General features: G+C 41.1%; 1 protein-coding gene across 13 annotated transcripts in view; it reads right to left on the bottom strand.

The window, feature by feature from the left end:
• The window catches only part of PTPRM (protein tyrosine phosphatase receptor type M), an 884,286-nt gene that overhangs the window by 210,248 nt on the left and 654,220 nt on the right, over positions 1-19,818 (bottom strand). For 2 of the 13 annotated variants that reach the window (XM_089305325.1, XM_089305326.1), the window contains one exon: positions 11,977-14,320. The exons of the other annotated variants lie outside the window; for them this stretch is intronic. In XM_089305325.1, coding sequence (XP_089161451.1) covers positions 14,245-14,320 — 76 coding nt within the window. In that variant the 3' untranslated portion in view covers positions 11,977-14,244. Of the gene's footprint in view, positions 1-11,976; positions 14,321-19,818 lie in introns of those variants that run through there. 13 annotated transcript variants of the gene reach the window in all.

Raw genomic sequence — 19,818 nt, 5'->3', positions numbered from 1 at the left:
TTTGAGATGCAAAGTTATAGACACAGAGAGGGAGAGACAGAGAAAGAGGTCTTCCACCTGCTGGTTCATTTTCCAAATGGCTGGATCTGGGTCAATCCAAAGCCAGAAAGGAGGAACTTTTTCTGAGTTTCCCACGTGGGTGCAGGGGCCAAGCACTTGGGCCATCTTCCACTGCTTTCCTAGGCCATAATCAGTAAGCTGTATTGGAAGAGGAGCAGCCCAGACACGAACCCATGCCCATATGGGATACTAGCGCCACAGGCCAAGGACTAACCTGCTATACCACTGCACCAGCCTCAAGGCGATCCTTTAAGAACATAAAGCATTGCAGGTCACTCCTTTGCTCACAACCTCTGAGTGATTTCGACACATTTGGAATGAAGCCCAAGTTCCTCATTTCTGCTTATAAAGTTTATAAAAGGGGTGGTCTACTCCTTGCTCCCTTCTAGAAGACTCATACCCCGACACTCTACTGCTCACTCGCTGTGCTCAGGATGCCCTGACCTGGGCTTTCTCCTTGAACACAGCAGGCTTATTCCCTCCTTTGTGCCTCTGTACTGTTGTTCTCCCTGCATTCTTGGGGTGCTTCCTGTCCCTTCTTTAGGTGTGGTTTGAACCCCGCTTTCTCCATAAGGCCTTTTCTGTTCCATAGCACAGTGACTATATTGTACTTCTTTTTGAATGCACATTTATCTATCTTGTTCACTATTGCAACCCCAACCCTTACCAGTGCAGACATGAGAAAGATATCACCCTGACAGCTCTGTTTGCCATGCTATCTCCTCTAGTCTAGTCATCTCTTACTATTGTCTTGTACCAGATTTTTAAAACATTTTATTTTCATTTTATTAGAAAGCCAGAAAGAACAGGGAGTGACAGAATAAGTCAGATACCTTCCATCTGCTGGTTCATTCCCTTTATGCCCTCAACAGCCACAGCTGAAGTCAGGAGGCCCAGAATTCAATTTATACTTGAATGGTAGGAGTACTTGGACCATCATCTGCTGCCTCCCGGGGTGCAAATTAGTAGGAAGTTGGACTGGAAATTAGGAGCTAGGACTCCACCCAGAATCTCTGTGGGATGTGAGTGTTCCAAGCAGCAGCTTAGCCAGAGCACCAAATGCCTGCCCCACATCAGATTCAGATTCTTTTCAGCAACTGTTGCAAACAGTCTGCTCTCAGAGAACCTGCTTCAGGAGAGCACCTGCTGTCTCTGCTTTCTATAGTGTTGCTGCTGTCCAGGGAGGTGTATAGAGCCTCTCTTTCCAATAAAACGTCTCTGGTCCACAGGGTTTTTGATAAGTGGGATTTCTTCAGGTTTCTAATTAGTCAGGAATGGTGCTGACCAGGTCCAGCATCCGTTACCACCTTGGGTGTCAGCTTTCATAACACTATAATCAGCATACTGTTGACCCAAAGGACTTGCTCACATTTTGATTACATTCTGCAGCCTGCAGAGCTGAATGAGGCTGACGCTTTACCATATTAAGTCATGTCATTACCACTTAAACATTTAAGAAAACTTACATGTAAGAATTATCCACACAGGGGACAGCATTGTGGCGTAGCTGGTAAAGCAGCCCCCTGCGAGGCTGGCATCCCATATGGGCGCCGGTTTGTGTCCCAGCTGCTCCACTTCTGATCAAGCTCCCTACTAATGGCCTGGGAAAAGCAGTGGAAGATGGTCCAAGTATTTGGGCCCCTGCCACCCACGTGGGAGACCTGAAGGAGGCTCCTGTATCCTGGCTTTGGCCTGACCCAGCCCTGGCCATCGAAGCCATCTGGGGAGTGAACCTGTGAATAGAAGATCTTTCTTCCTCTCTCTGTCTTTCTTTCTCTTTCTGTAACTCTGTCTTTCAAATAAATAAACAAATCTTTTAAAAAATAATCCACAAAGAATGTACTTAGTCTAAGTGACCACTGTTATCATTGTGATTAAATATCCAAAACCCTACATTGAAATGTTCATGACTTATAGATAGGAGGACAGAATGTCCAGTCACCTTAAGCTCTGTCATCATTCTTAATAATGGTTATTTGCCAGGTTCCAAACCAAAGTTAGTTTTGTATCTTCAAGTGGGCCTGCTGGAATATTGGTAGGGAGGCCAGCAAATAAGAGCCTGACCTAAGAGTGGCTAGGAGAATGTTCATGAGGTCACAAGAAAAGAGGTGGAAAGGTAGATGGGTGGACAGAGGGGAAGAGCAAAAATATGCTTTTATTCTAGAAGATGTGTAAGAGTTAAACATTCTAATAAAATTTTATAATAAATTTTACATATATAATGCTATATCTATAATTTTGCTATATATATACAATTATACACATTTGGAAGTGACATAGAGCCTTAAACTTGTCAGTAAAGTATAATAATTATTTTTGTGAACTGAAATTGATCACTTGGACTAGTGAGATGGCATTGGTACATGCAACCTTGATGGGATTGTATTGGAATCCCCTGGCACATTTCTAACTCCACCATTTGGGGCAAGTCTGATTGAGCATGTCCCAAATTGTATATCTCCTCCCTCTCTTATTCCCACTCTTATATTTAACAGGGATCGCTTTTCAGTTAAATTTAAACACATAAGAATAATTGTGTGTTAATTACACAAATTAAATTACACAAAAAAATACTAAAAGGAATAAAGTATTAAATTGTACATCAACAGTCAGGACAAGGGCTGAAGAGTCAAAGGGATCACATAAACAAGACTAGTGTCTACTAATACTAACTGATATAATTAAAAAGGAGAGAACAATTCAACATGGGAAGCAGGATACACAGCAGATTCATAGAATGGCAGATGTCCTAAACAGCATTCTGGCCTCAGAATCATCCCTTAAGGCATGCGGATCTGGCTGAAGAGCCCATGAGAGTACTTTAGGCATGGAAAGCCAAAACACTCTGGCAAAACAAACAAACAAAAAAACACCTAAATGAAAGACCTCTGCAAGTGAGATCTCAGAAGAAAGAACGGGGCCATAAAAGAAGGAGGTACCTTTCTCTGAAGGGAGGAGAGAACTCCCACTTTGACTATGACCTTGTCTAAATAAGATCGAAGTTGGTGAACTCAAAAGGCTTCCATAACCTTGGCAACTCATGACTAGAGCCTTGGGTGATTACTGATGCCATAAACAAGAGTGTCAAATTGTTAAGTCAACAACAGGAGTCACTGTGTACTTACTCCTCATGTAGGATCTCTGTCCTTAATGTGTTGTCCAATGTGAATTAATGCTGTAACTAGTACTGAAACAGTATTTTACACTTTATGTTCTGTGTGGATGCAAACTGATGAAATCTTTACTTAATATATGCTAAACTGATCTTCTGTATATAAAGAGAATCGAAAATGAATCTTGATGTGAATGGAAGGGGAGAGGGAGCGGGAGATGGGAGGGGTGTGGGTGGGAGGGAAGTTATGGGGGGAAAAGCATTGTAATCCATAAACTGTACTTTGGAAATTATATTTACTAAATAAAAGTTAAAAATACATAATAATTACTGTTGATGTAGTCATAGATAGTAAACAGGTGGTTTCCCACATTCCATGTGAGTTCAAATCCCTGATACTCCACTTCTGATGCAGCCTCCTGCAGTGTGCACCCTGAGAGGCAACAAGTGAGGGTCCAAGTTCTTGGGTCCCTACCACTTACAAGGGAGACCCAGATGGAGTTCTGGGCTCCTGGTTTCAGCATGACTCAGCCTCAGATGATACAGACATTTGGGGAGTAAACCAGCAAACAGAAAAATTTTTTTTCTCTCTCCCTCTGTCACTCTGCTTTTGAATAAATAAGAAGGAAATTAACAAAGACCAAGGGCATTGCCATTCCTGGGGTTTGCATGTGCACCTGTTTTCTCCTAGTACCTGCCCATTCCTCATCTGTCTGTCATCCAATCTCCATTCATTCTTTAAGACAATGTCCCTGAAGCCATTCCTGGTCCTGCCCCGACCCCAGCCAGGCAAAGGGGGTAGGTGTATTTTGTTCTCCTGGCTTTTTTCTGTACTGGACAATAAGCTGTTTGAGATGAGCTTCTTTTTTCTTTCTGCCTGTGAGGTCTCAGCTACTCCTTCACACCCTTGTCAACCCCGCATAGAGCTCACTCTCCCTGATTCACACCCACACTGCCAAGCATGGCTGGGGAAATACACACAGTCATACGACAAGTACCTGACCACTAACCTCCAGCGAGCCCTGCACAAGCTGCTCCATGGACCACTTACCCTCCTCTGCTACAGAACAGGTTCATGCCCTAGCCTCTGTCTTCAAATCTCACACTGCACATGCACTCAGCTGATGACCATGCCTCCTATTTCACCAAGGAAACTGAGGCAATCAGAAGAGATCTATGCAAGCTTTACTCTAATTCTCCACCTGTCTCCATGCCCCTGTTCCATCGTATTGGGTGACACTGTCCCTGATACAGGCACTCTCCCCGTGTACCACGGCCCACCCCTTCCTGTTAGGCCAGGAGCACCCCCAGCAACCCTCCTGCCTGTCTTCATTCTGCATCTCCCTGCAGCTGGTATACCACTGCTCTACTTCTGATAGCAAAACTCTTCTCAAGAGCTGCTGTGTTCCCTGTATCTAACTCCTCTCCAGTTTTCCTTTGAACCCATTCTGATGAGGATTTCAATCGCATCTGAAACCATCAGTTGGGATTTCTTAGGAGCTCCATGCAACTAAATCCATGCTCACTTTTTAGTCCACGGCAGCTTTTAGTCAAGAAAGTGCTTTTCTCCTGGAGGCATGCTGGCTACTTAGCAACTGTCCTTCCAGGTTTTCCTGCTCCATCACCAGCAAGGCCTCAGTTGGCTTTGTGTGTTCTTCCTCACCTACCAAACCCTACACAGCTAGAGGCCCCCTTCACAACCTCATCTCATCTCACTGTGTTAAGTATCACCCAGTATCAGCCCAAAATTTCTCTCTCCTGAGATTCATGTCCAGCCATCAATTCTACTTGTCTGCTTGCAGAATGTACGTTTCCTAGGGCTGCTATGACAAAGTACCACAAACCGGTGGCCTAGAAAAACAGAAACGTGTTTTCTCAAAGTTCTGGAGGCCAGATGAAGATCCAGGTGCTGGTGGGGCACCGCCCTCTCTCCTTGTCTCTTCCACTGTCTGGTGGCTGAGAGGTTCCTGGGTTGAAGGCAGCATCCTATCAATCTGTCTCCATCTTCAGGTGGCTCCTCCCTGTGTTTCTTTGTGCTGCTTCCCATTATATGTCCTTGTGTCCAAATGTTCCCTTTTTCCAGGACTCCAGTCACACTGGATTGCAGTCTAATCCAAGACCTTATTTTAAAGTGATTACTTCCATAAAGGCCACCCTGTGAAGCACTGGGAATTAGGACTTCAAATCTTTTTTTTTTGGGGGGGGGTTGGGGGTGAGTGAGCAGTGTAGTAAAATTCACAGTTGATGCCAAAAGGACATTTCTGATTTATAGTGTCCAAATTCTGGATTCTGAATTTCTTCTCTTCTCCCATCCACACCTTTTCCTATGATCTTCTCCTTCTCGACGGCAGCTCTAGCCTTCCCATTGCTCAGGCCGAAAGATCTGAGTGGCATCTTTAATTCTTCACTTTCACACTGCACATCGATCCACACGCATATGCTGTTGGGGCTACGCCACTGTTGAGCCCTACGACCACTCTGCACCAGCCGTGATTGCTTCTCATCTGCCTGGCTGCAGCAGCCTCCTGTTTGTCTTCTTGCTTCATCCCTTGGCTCCGTAAGGTCTGTTCTTAACACAGTAGCCACGTTTACTTTTTGGAAAGGCATTGGATGAAAGTATAGACAACCCTTCTATTCTAAAACAGAAACCAGACTATGTCACTCCTTGCTTCAAAAACCTCCCATTGGTCTCTGCTTCACTCAGAAGAAAAGCTGGAGCCCTGTCCACAGCTACTGTGACCTATCTGATTTCAGTTGTGTTCCCCCTGGCTCTCGGGCTTTACCTCTTAGCACCCTGCCCTTGCTTATTCCGTTCCAGCCAACCGGCTCCTTGTTGTTCCTTCACCCTCCAGGTGTGCTGTCCTGGGAGCTTTCGGCTCTCTCTTCCATCTGCCAGGCCTCTCCTGCCCAGGCTTTTTCAGGCTGACTTCTCTTCCTTTAAGTGGGCACTAAAAATCAAGGCCTTGGCTAGCAACTCCACTTACAAGTCTGATTTCTTCCCTCATTCCCTATCTACCTGCCAGGTTTTATTTTTCTCTCTTGTACAATAAGCTACTTGGTTTCTTTATGGTCTATCTCTTCCCATCAGAAATCCAGCTCCACAAGGAAAGAAATTTTGTGAATTGTATTTCCCCAGACTGACATGGCCTAGCTTATAATAGATACTCATTTGGTACTTGTTAAACAAATAAGGCGCACATCTCCAGCAACCACATAGCAATGAGGGTACTTTAAAAAGTTCATGGAAAATGCAATAAAAATTTATTTTGGTGCAGTTAAGCTTTTTTTTTTTTTATCTAGGCACATAAGAGGTCTTCAATAAGCATACAGAAGTGCCTATTATGGAATATCTATGCATGAATTCAAAACTTTGGGCACTAAAATAGATTTATCTGTTAATTCTCTTCTCCACCAGCTTTTTGAATACTCTCATACTAGCCACCGTGAGCATGTTCTTTGTGGGATTTAAACAACTCACTTGCACTGAAATGTATAGTGTGCTGGATGGAGTGCCTGCACATGAGGCACACAGTAGGTCTACATCAGAAGGCATCTAAGCAGGGCCCAGCTTGTGACTATGGTTACTGCCTGGGTCCATCATTTGTCGCTTTTAGGTTCTAAGATTTGCTTATTGCTTTGAAAAGGGCACTTGATGTTGCTCCTACTATAGAGGTAGCTTAAGGTTTTCTTCTTATTCTTTTTTAAAACAGTATCTAACTTGTGAATATTTCTTGACCCACTGCATTTCCATGGAACTGCCAAGTATTTTTTCTTAGCTTCATCACACACCACCACATACACAAGACAGGACCTATTCAGAAATCCTACTATCCACTCAAATTCTCCAATTACACATAATATAATGCCACATGTGCTCAGTAATACTACTAAGACTCAAAGCAGGTTCTTGATTATTGGGAAGATAAGGAAAATTCTAGAAGTCCCAGGGTCCTTTCATAAAAAAGAATGTTCTTGGAGATTGACTAGTAGGATGATTTTTCAAACAGTGAATGTCACTGGTGGGTCATCAAATTAAGTTAGTGGAAAAAAACAGCATTTTAAAAATGAAATGCAATAGAAAATATCATATTTTCTACTTGTCATATGAGTAAAGCAAAACTTGTTTCCTGAAAAATTTCCTACAATATATATGTGGTATACACTGGGCAGGAATGTAAAACACATTTATTAAGAGTCTCCATGTGGGAGACTTGCGTGGCGTTTCTGGCTCCTGGCTTTAGTCTGGCCCAGTTCTGGCCATTGCAGCCATCTGGGGAGTGACCAGTGGATGGAAGATCTCTCTGTCTCCCCAACTCACTCTTTCTCTTGGTAACTCTGCCTTTCAAATAAATAAATAAAATAAATCTTGAAAAAAAGAGTAGCAGGTAGAAACCTTTGAAAGCTACAGTTCAGGTCTACACTTACTCAAAACAGAAATCTCCTTGTGATTGCCAGTGTTGGGTGTCAACTTGCCTGGGTTACAGAATAACTAGAAACCTAGAAAAGCATCATTTTGGGTGTGGCCAAATCAGATTAGCATGTGCATCTGAGGGAACTGGGTAGAAAGACTCAGCCTCAATGTTGGTGGCACCATCAGCTGGCCTGGGGTCATGAAGACAAAGTCTGGAAGGTGGATGAGTGCTGGGACATGCTCAGCTTGCCCGAGTCCTTCCTACCCTGGACAGCAACATGCCGGACTTGCTGGTCTTTAGACTCCAGGATTTACACCAGAGGCCCCCTTACTGGTGCTCATGCTTTTGCCCCCAGCCCTGAGTAGACCCTTAGCTTCCCTGGTTCTGGGGCCCTTGGACTTGGGCCGAGACATATGATTAGCAACCCAGGGTCTCCAAGGCTGAAGAGGACCTGTTGTGGGACTTCTGAGTGGCCATATCTGCATGAGCCAATTCCCCACTACATCCCATGGATCTACATATGCATTCTATGGAGAACCCATTGTATAGAACCCCTTCTCAGTGTCCCCAGCAAATGGCAATAGGCCTCTATAAGAAAGCTTCTGGGATGAAGGTGTTGACAGCAAACAGAAGAATGCAGAATTTACTTTGAGAGGTATCCAAAATATAAGGTGGATTGATAGAGGGACAGATAGAGAGACATGTGATGTGGGGAGCAACTCAGACTAGACTGTTACTGGAATTAAGACTTATTCTATGCATCTGCTCTCCCACAATATGGCGCTGAGAAGGGAGTAACAACTTCTACGCAGCTGCCTCTCGCCAACTTGAGTGATGACCTGCAGGAGCTGATCCTGCTCCTGATTGGAGGAGAGCAGCGTACTTGGCGTGTGGGTAGCAGAGTTGGGATTGGTGGAAGAGGACTATAAAGGAGGAGAGAGACAACATGCACCAGGAACATCTATCTGAAGGAACACCTGTGCAGCCCCCGAGAGAGCCGGCCGGCGGTGTGCCGCTCCTCTGCGGAAGTGGGGAAAGTGGCAGGGGGAACCGCCCTTCCACGGAGGTGGAAGGGTCGGTAGCCAACCCGGGAAGAACCAGCAGCAAACCCGGGGAGGGCCGAGCAGACAAAAGAACAGCACAGGGTCTTGTGTCGTTCCTCCACGAAGAGGCGAGCGACAATGTGATTAATCAAATTACACATACACACACACACACACACACACCATTTTATTCAGCAACTTTTCATTAGCTGGTCCAGAGATAACATTGGCGTTTATTGATTTCTGAAACTCTGTTTCTGAGACTTCATCTTCCCTACCTTATTTTACTGTATTAATAAATTATTAAAATAAATGAAAGTTTAATATAATTTTCCTAAAAATGATTTATTTTATTGTATAAAATTTAAGAAATAGGGAAATCAAGGAACTAAAAACCACCTCTAAGTCTACTGCTCAGAATAATAAGTGTCAACACTTTACATTATTTTTATCCAGTTTTTTTACATATATTTATTTTAAATAATATTTGGATTTTACTGTACTTATAATTTTTCTGTATCGCTAAAATTTGTCTGAAAACACGTTTTAGTGACTGAAAAATATTTAATGAAATGGTTGTACCATCATTTATTCATGTCACTATTGCTGGAAATTTAGGGAACAACCAAATTTTTCATTGTCACATAATCCTGCAATGATCATCCATAATTTATAAATCTTTACTGCATCTGAAAATTCCCTTAAAAGAAATTCTAAATGTTATGAATTAAGTTGTGTGCATATTTAAAAGAACAGTGTTATAAACTATAAGTTGCTTCCCCAAAAGATCTACTAATTTTTACTCTCACCAGCAAATACATGAAAATCCCTTTTTCACTGCACTCTAACTAGATTTTTAAAGCTAATTTATGGGGCTGGTGCTGTGGCGCAGTATGTTAATCCTCCGCCTGTGGCACCGGCATCCCATATGGGCACAGGTTCTAGTCCCGGAGGTTCCTCTTCTGATCCAGCTCTCTGTTATGGCCTGGGAAATCAGCAGCAGATAGCCTAAGTGCTTGAGACCCTGCACCCATGTGGGAGACCCAGAAAAAGCTCTTGGCTCATGGCTTTGGATTGGCTCAGATCTGGCCACTGTGGCCATTTGGGGAATGAACCAGCAGATGGATGATAGTTCTCTCTCTCTCTCTCCCTCTTACTGTCTCCAACTCTACCTCTCAAATAAATAAATAAAATTTTTAAAAAAGTTAATTTAATGTGAAATATAAGCAGTATTTTACAGTTAAAATTTGTATTTCATTAATTTAATTGAATGCATTTTAATGTATTTATCATTTTCATTTCTGCTTCTATAAATTGACTATTTATGGCCTTTGCTCATTTTCTATTGTCATTTGTGGATTTGAATGGATAAGATTAAGAACAGTAGCCATGGGGCCCGTGCTGTAGTGTAGTGTGCTAAGCCTCTGCCTGCAGCACTGGCATCCCATATGGATGCTGGCTCTAGTCCTTACTGCTCCTCTTCCAATCCAGCTCTTTGCTTAAGGCCTGGGAAAGAGCCAGGCAATGGTCCAGCTATTTGGGCCTCTGCACCCGCGTAAGAGACAGGTAAGAAGTTCCTGGCTTCAGATTGGCGTGGCTCCAGCCATTTGGCCATTTGGGGAGTGAGCCTGCAGATGGAAAACCTTTCTCTCTCTGTCTCTCCCTCTCTCTCTAACTCTACCTATCAAATAAATAAATAAATCTTAAAAAGAAACAGCAGCCATGTGTTACTTACCAAAATGGTCAGCCTTGATATGTTTTATTTTAAAGGTTTATTTTATTTATTTGAAAAGCAGACTGACAGTAAGAGAGGGACAGACAGAGAAACTGATCTTCTACCCATTGGTTCACTCCCCAAATGGCTGCAATGGCCAGGGCTGGGCCAGGCTGTAGCCTGAGCTAAGAACTATCTGGATCTCCCACAGAGGTGGAAGGGGCCTAAGAGCTGTGTTCTCCTCTGCTGCCTTCCCAGGTGCATTAGTAGGAAGCTGGATCAGAAACAGAGCATCTGGGATTCGAACCAGTGCTCTGAAATGGGATGCTGGCACTGCAGGTGGGCACCACAGTGCGGGCCCATTGATATGTTCTTTTGTGCCTCCCCCATTCCCTTTCAATTCTGCACCTTACACATTGCTTCCACAATAACCAATTCTTCCCTCTCTTTCACGACTTGGTTCCCTGGCATGCATTTTTCTATTGGCCCACAGCAACCTCACTCAACCCGCAAAGCCATCATTACCCTCACTCATCTTGTCTTTTTAATTAATTACCTTTCAACATGTATCTTATCTTGGGGGAGAAACCACTTCTCACACTTCACAGGCATAGCACATATGCCACCAAGCAGTCGTGATTCTAATCACTGGACACTCCAAATATACTGTATGCCAAAAAATTAGCACCAACTCTAAAAATATTTGCAATTTCCCCCTCACTGAAATAGATTTTCTCTAAGAAGCAAAATGCCATCAAATATAAACAACTCTTAGATAATAGAAATTCATTATGTACCTAGATGAGATTATTGTATATTGCATAGTGCAAGCTGACATTATGTCCTGAGATGAACAAGTAAGTAATTATGTATGAAAGCTAGCAGTGGAAATAGAAATATTTTTGGCAGACATGATAATCCACTGAACATGTGTTATTGGTAGTGGATGTGTCAAATTATTTTTCTAACTCAAGCATAACATATCATTCCAAATATAACTATATATGGATCACAGCGATGTAGCATATTGCTGCAATCTAAAATGCCAAAATATTGAATGTTATCAAGCGTGCAATCAATTGAACATATAATAAAGGAAGCAAATCCAGAGAACTTAGCATAGCATTTTCTTATAATGGAAACCTTATGTAGGTTTGGTGCACATTTCTAAAAATTATATCATATAAACATAACCCAATGCCACACATGCATTTAGGGAAAGGGGGGCTTGGCAGGAGAACCCCAAGTCTACTCATGGATTTTTTTTTACTAGTATTCAGCAGTTAAACCCAATGTATTTTACTTCTATGGTTAGGAACAGAAAGTATAGCAGTGAGAAGTGACCATTTCTTTATATATTTGGCAAACCACTCTTAAAAATTCTAGGAGCTAAATGGTTGACTGTTTCAGCTTTGAACTTTAGATTGCATTCCTGTCTTTATGATAATCATGTATTGTCCCTAGGGCTAGAATGGTTGTCTAATTGTGAAGTCAACTGAATAAACTGAAATCATTTAGCCACACAGAATTCATCGAACACTGTAAGAGAAACTGTATGAAATCTAAGCACTTAGTGTTTTCCACAGTACATCATTTCGTGTTTACAAATGCATATGAAACAAACACGCTGGTGCATGCTGGGAATCACACACGCTTCCTTATTCTGGCCAGAAGAGACAGAAATCCCGATACTGCTGAGAAAATCCAAGGATGCGCGTCCTCAAAGAACTCATCTTTTCATGAGAAATACAAGGTTTTCCTTTTTTTTAGTTACCGTATGAGGGTCACTTAGGAAGAAAAGAAGAGCCCTCAATGCAGACATCATTTTCTGTATCAAGTCCAAATGCAGTTTCTGACAACTCTGAAGTGAAGCAAAGCACAGCAGAAGTGGTCTTTGTCAGACAGTTTCCATTCTACACATGAAAGACACTGCTCCCGGCAGCTGCTGCCAGTCTGTGGGCCACTTCCTGCTTTTGGAATCCGTTTTCTTCCTCAAAGCTCTAACCGACATCAAGGTACAATCTTCACGTTTGTGTCCATCTTTCAGCGTGTGTTTTCTGAGGCTGCATTGTGCTTTCAAAATGAATCTTCCTTCTATTTTGATTTCAATTTTTTTTTTTTAAAAAAAACCTACGAAAATATTTCACTAAACAACCAGAAGGGCTTGCAGGAAGAAGATGCAATTCACCTCCCCTCACAGTTCAACATACACATACAGGAGAGGGTCAAATACGGTTAAGTGATGCTGATTGAAAAGTGAGGCACTGACGGGGGAGGCTGGGCTACCACTGACGACACCACGGAGTGAGAGGTGTGCAGGCATGGCTGTAACCTGGCCCTCCCATCCACCCTCCCTGTTTCATTCCTCTCACTGCAAGAGCAGCCAGGCAAACGTTGGCAATCCTCTTCAGCCCCTGCAACATCAAGTGGTTTAGCTTCCTTGGTTTATTTCCCCAAGAAATAGCAGAGAATAACCCTCTTGTGATTAGTGGCTGAGTTTAATCCTTCCCACGCTGAGCAAGTGACTCTGTGGAGGATCTGGGGACACTGCTGGGAAGGACCAGGAGGGCTGGCCCCTCCCACTGCCACTCCCCTGGAGTTTTCTTGACAGTGTGCAAGAAAGCTCTTTCATCTGTCAGCGGCAGAGCTGACTGAGAAATCTAGCTTTCATTCAGAAGAAGTGAGAAATGACAAGGACGACCGTTTGAAAATTAATATTTTCCTCTCTCTGAATCCATGCATTTTTTTTCATAATACACATGTTCCGTGAAATTTGTGAAGCGCTTCCAGGTGTATGGACTTCACAATTTTTTTCTGAGAAAATAAACTTATATTTTATTTCATTTTCCATTAACTTTTTGAAACACTCTCCTATTTCTCTTTGCATCTATGTATCTATCTATCCATCCACACACACAAAATTTCAATAAATCACTTAAAAGTTGAAAATGTTACAATTTTCCCCCTTAGCCATTGGAGGGTGAACCAACGGCAAAGGAAGACCTTTCTCTCTCTCTCTCTCTCTCTCTCACTGTCCACTCTGCCTGTCAAAGACAAAAAACAAAAACAAAAACAAAAACAAAAACACACACAAAAAAAACAAACAATTTTCCCCCTCCTACTACAGTGTGCATCACCTAAGAACAGGAATTGTTCTGGATTGACTACAATATTATTATTACTCTCAGAAATAAATTTACAAAAATTTATCTACTATATATGTGCATAGTCAAATCGTCCAAATAGTCCTAAAAGTATCATTGAGAATAATTTGTCCTAGTTATTTATTTGAGAGGCAGAGAGACAGAGGGAGTGAGAAAGAATCTGAGAAAGGCAGACAGAGAAAGAACGAGCTCCCATCTCCTGGTCCACTTCCTAAATGCTTGCAATGGTTGGGACTGGGCCAGGCTGAATCTGGGGGCAGGAAACTCACTGTGTCTCTCACTGTGGGTGCAGGGAATCCAATTATTTGGGCTATCGCTGCTACCTCCCAGGATCTGCATTAGCGAGAAGCTGGAGTCAGAGCTGGTGTAGACCCAGGCACTCTGATGTGTGGTGGGAGCATCCTCACTACCAAGCTAAACACTCCTCCTGATAGCGCTGTCTTGTTTTGATAATCAAAGATGATGCACTGCATTCAGCATTCACATTTCTTTAGTCTCTTTAACCTCTAATAGATCCTTGCATTTTTCCCCCTCATGATGTTGGACTTTTTATTTTTTTATTTTTATTTTTATTTTTTTTTAGATTTATTTTCTTTATTTGAAAGACAGAGTTACAGAGAGAAGTCAAGACCGAGAGAGGTCTTCCATCAATGGGTCATCTTCCATCAATGGGTCACACTCCAGATGGCCACAACTGCCAAAGCTGTGCCGATCTGAAGCCAGGAGCCAGGAGCTTCTTCTAGGTCTTCCATGTCGGTGCAGGGGTCCAAGGACTTGGGCCATCTTCTACTGCTTTCCCAGGCCATAGCAGAGAGCTGGATCAGAAGTGGAGCAGTTAGAACCAGAACCAGCACCCATATATGATGCCAGCGCTCCAGGCTAGGGTTTTAACTGCACCACAGTGCCAGTCCCTGGACTTTTTTTAGAGACTAAAAGCCATTCATTTGATAAAAACTTCCGGAAACTTAGGTTGTCATTTTTAGATAGGACACATATTTAGGAATTCATGCCATAGTAGTTTGAACTATGCCTTTATGAATTCCAGCTATTTTAAACAGCAAAGGGATTCCAGGAATATTATTACCATGTTAATATACACAATACCAGTTGTGTCAGGTTACATCATGTTATCCTCAGAACCTAAAAATGATGCCAAATTAGGAGCTGCTCCCTAAACTCAGCTGGGAGGCCCTCCCCGTATTTCCCAACCAGAACTAGCAGTAATTACAGATACATATTCATCGCAATTCACTGTAAACAAGCACTGATATTGTATATTTGGATATTCAAGTGCAACTCATTTTTACGGGTGATGAACAGGAAAACCATCCCAACCACAGGCTGTCTGAACTGAGGTTAGCACGTTGTTCACAGAGAAAAGAAATTGTGCAGAGACCTGCACTCTGACCAGGAGCCCAGCTCTGGAGCAAGGCGCTGAGGCTGTCCAAGTAGAAAGGAAGGCATCCTGGAGCTGTACAAAGCTATGAGCACTATGGGTCTTCAAAAAATGGAGGGGCTTGCACTATGGCGTAGCGGGTAAAGCCGCTGCCTGTAGTGCCAGCATCCCATATATGGACACTGGTTCGAGCCTCTGCTGCTCCACTTCTGATCTAGCTCTCTGCTGTGGATCCACATAGCAGACCTGGAAGAAGCTCCAGGCCCCTCAGGGAGAATGAGGTCATCAGGGTGGGCCTTGTCTCATAGGACTAGTGTCCTCAGAGGAAGAGGGAGGAGGCCATCTGCACACTAGGAAGAGAGGCATCACCAGAAACTGAACTTCCCTGCCCCTTGGTCTGAGACCTCCAGCCTCCAGCAGTGGGAGAAATCCTTGCCTGTCATTTGAGCCACCCTGTCTATGGTATTTTGTCCTGGCAACCTGACCGACTAATAAATGGAGAAATAAAGTCATAGCATCATGAACTTATTTGGTGTGGTATTCATAAATATATTTTAAAAGGACAGAAGTGATATGAGCCTTTCACAGATTTTTTAAAAATTGGACACCTCAATATGCTTGTGAAACAAAAATTTCTATTTCATTTTTAAAAATTCTTGATTTTTCTGATAAGAAATCAGCTGTCAGTCTAAGTGGGGATCTGCTGAAGGTAATATGGAATTTCTCTCATGCACATTTTACAATCATTTTTATGTTTAAAATACATTTTAATTAAAATTTTAAATTGCATTATAATTAAAATCTGAAATTAATTTTTTTGTATTTTAGGGTTTTTTTATTTAATAAATATAAATTTCCAAAGTACAACTTTTGGATTATAGTGGCTTTTTCCCCCCATAACCTCCCTCCCACCTGCAACCATCCCATCTAACACTCCCTCTCCCATCCCATTCACATCAAGATTCATTTTCAATTATCTTTAGATACAGAAGATCCATTTAGTATATACTAAGTAAAGATTTCAACTGTTGTCACCCACAGAAACACAAAGTATAAAGTACTGTTTGAGTACTAGTTATGCCATTAATTCACATAGTACAACACATTAAGGACAGAGATCCTACATGGGGAGTAAGTGCACAGTGACTCCTGTTGTTGATTTAACAATTGGCACTCTTATTTATGGCATCAGTAATCACCTGAGGCTCTTGTCATAAGCTGCCAAGGCTATGAAAGCCTCTTGAGTTCGCCAACTCTGATCATATTTAGACAAGGCCATAGTCAAAATGGAAGTTCTCTCCTCCCTTTAGAGAAAGGTATCTCCTTCTTTGATGGCCCATTCTTTCCGCTGGGACCTCACTCACAGAGATCTTTCATTTAGGTCATTTTTTCTTTTTTTGCCACAGTGTCTTGGCTTTCCATGCCTGAAATACTCTCATGGGCTTTTTAGCCAGATCCAAATGCCTTAAGGGCTGATTCTGAGGCCAGAGTGCTGTTTAGGACATCTGCCATTCTATATATGAGTCTGCTGTGTATCCCGCTTCCCATGTTGGATTGTTCTCTCCTTTTTAATTATATCAGTTAGTATTAGTAGACACTAGTCTTGTTTATGTGATCCCTTTGACACTTAATCCTTAATTATGATCAACTGTGAACAGAAATTGATCACTTGGACTAGTAAGATGACACTGGTACATGCCACCTTGAAGAAATTGAATTGGAATCCTCTGGCACATTTCTAACTCTACAATTAGGGGTAATTCCAATTGAGTATGTGCCGAACTGTACATCTCCTTCCTCTCTTATTCCCACTCATATATAACAGGGATCACTTTTCAGTTAAATTTAAACACCTAAGAATAATTGTGTGTTAATTAAAGAGTTCGACCAATGGTATTAGGTACAACAAAAAATACTAAAAAGAATAAAAAGTAGTAAGTTGTTCCTTGACAGTCAAGACAAAGGCTGATCTAGTCATTGTTTCTCATAGTGTCCATTTCACTTCAACAGGTTTCCTTTTAGGTGCTCAGTTGTCACAGTCAGGGAGAACATATGATATTTGTCCCTTTGGGACTGGCTTATTTCACTCAGCATGATGTTTTCCAGATTCCTCTATTTTCTCCTGTTTTACAGTTGAAAGTTGGACTACAATGTGTGTGGTAAAGATCTTTTCTAGTCATGTCTATTCAGAGTTCTGTGTGCTTCCTATACTTGGATGTTCCTTTCTTTCACCAAATTAGGAGAGTTTTCTGCTATTATTTTACTGAATAGGCCTTCTAGTCCATTTTCTCTTTCTACACCTTCAGATCTCCTAAGACACATATGTTAAGTCATCTGTCAGTATTCTATAAATGTTCAACACTATTTTCAGTTTTTCTCATTTTTCTTCTTTTTTTATTTGTCTGACTGAGATATTTTTGCAGATTTGTCTTCTACCTTGGATACCCTTTCCTCTGCCTCACCAAGTCTGTTGTTAAGGCTTTCCACTGTATTTTCATCTGATACATTGAAACCCTATAGGCTAGGCAAGAACAGAGACATAGCCCAAATCCTAAAAGAAAAAAAAAAACCTGACAACCCAGAATACTGTACCCTGCAAAACTTTCATTGATGAATGAAGGTGAAATAAAGACCTTCCATAACAAACAGAAATGGAAAGAATTTGTTTCTACTTATCCAGCTTTACAAATGATGCTTAAGGATGTGCTACACACAGAAACATAGTCATCATTATGAAAAAATGTGAAGACAGAAAATCTCTCAGTAAAACTATAAAGGGAATCCAAAGTAAAGAACAGGAATATTTATGGGAAAACAGCAGGGCCAAATTGTTACTTATCAATAATAACCTTGAAAGTAAATGGCCTAAATTCTTCAATTAAAAGATATAGACTGGCTGAATAGATTAAAAAAAAAAGACTCATTTATGTCCTGCCTGTAAGAAACACACGTCACCAACAAAGATACACGCAGACTGAAAGTGAAAGGATGGAAAAAGATATTCCACGTTAATAGAAAGCAAAACTGAGCAGGTATAGCAATCCTAATATCAGACAAAATTGAATACAAAAACTGGTAAAAGAGACAAAGAAGGGCATTATGTAATGATTAAAGGATTAATTAAACAGGAAGATGTGACTATATCTGCCTGGTTATTTAAAAGCCATGTTAATGGATCTAATGGAAGACATAGACTCCAGTACAATAAAAATGGGGGACTTCAATGACCCACTTTCATAGTGGACAGGTCAACTAGACAGAAAATCAAGAAAGAAACAACAGAGATAATCTACACTATGGACCAAATGGATAGACCATTTCATCCCACAGCTGCAGAATACACATTCTTCTCAGTGCATGGAACATTTCCTAGCATATACCACATGCTAGGCCATAAGCAAGTCTCAAAAAATTCAAAAAAATAGAAATCATACCATGTATTTTTTCTGAACACAATAAAATAAAGCCTGAAATTAGCAACTAAAAAAAACTCTGCAAATACATGCTCCTGAATGAACAGTTGGTCATAGAAGAAATCAAAAGGGAAATAAAAAAAATTCCTGGAAATCAATGAAGATAACAGCACACATATAAAACTTATGGAACACAGCAAAAACAGTGGTATAATAGGAACATTCCTTAACATAATCAGGGCAATCTGTGACAAACCCACAGTTAGCATCATATTGAATGAGGAAAGTTGGAAGCATTTCCACTAACTTCTGAAGCCAGATAAGGATGTCTACTTTACCATTGCTATTCAATATAGTTCTGGAAATTTTAGATAGCGCCAATAGGCAAGAAACAGAAATCAAAGGGATACAAATTAGAAAGGAGGAAATCAAATTACCCCTGTTTGTGGGTGACATGATCCTATATATAGGAAAACCAAATGACTCCACTAAGAGACTACTGGAACTCATAAGAAAGTTTGATAAAGTTGCAGGATACAAAACCAACACACAAAAATCAATAGCCTTTGTATACACAGACAATTCCATGGCTAAGAAAGAACTTGTAAGATTAGTCCCATTAAAAATAGGTACAAAATTTAAAAATCTTAGAATAAATTTAACATTGATGTGAAAGATCTCTACAATAAAAATTACAAAATATTAAAGAAATAGAAGACCAAAAAAAAAAAAAAAAGCGAAGAGTCTTCCAAGTTCATGGATTGCAAGAATTAATATCAAAAAGTCCATAGTACAAAAAGCAATTTACAAATTCTATGTGATCCCAATCAAAATATCAACAACATTCTTCTGAGATCTAAAATAAAAGGTTACTAAAATTCATATGAAAACACAAGAGACCCTGAATAGCTAAGGCAATCTTAAACAATACAAACAAACCCAGAGGCATCACAATACCAGATTTCAAGACATCCTAATGGCAGTTAGAATCAAAATAGCCTGGTACTGACACAAAAATAGACATGTAGAACAATGGCACAGAATAGAAATCCCAGAAATTAATCCACACATCTATAATCCATGCATCTACAAACAACTAATCTTTGACAAAGGAGCCAAAATGAATCCCTAGAGAAAGGACAGTGTTCAACAAATGGTGCTGGGAAAATTGGATTTCTGCATGCAAAAGTATGAAACAAGACCCCTATCATATTTTATACAAAAATAAATTCACAATAGTTCAAAGATCTAAATCTAAAACCTGGTGCCATCAAATTAGTAGAGGAAAATATTGGGGAAACTCTGCAAGACATTGGCATAGGCAAAGACTTCTTGGAAAAGACCCCAGAAGCACAGGCAATCAAAGCAAAAATAGACAGATGGAAATATATCAAGCTAAGAAGCTTTTGCACTGCAAAGAAAACACTCAACAAAGTGAAGAGGCAACCAACAGGATTTGAGAAAATATTTACAAACTGTGCAACTGACAAAGGATTAATATCCA

The sequence above is a fragment of the Oryctolagus cuniculus genome, chromosome 10 (genome assembly GCF_051225735.1).
Source record: "Oryctolagus cuniculus isolate XC-2025 breed Fujian yellow rabbit chromosome 10, ASM5122573v1, whole genome shotgun sequence".
Lineage (NCBI taxonomy): Eukaryota > Metazoa > Chordata > Mammalia > Lagomorpha > Leporidae > Oryctolagus > Oryctolagus cuniculus.
This window is presented reverse-complemented; position numbering and strand designations above follow the sequence as displayed.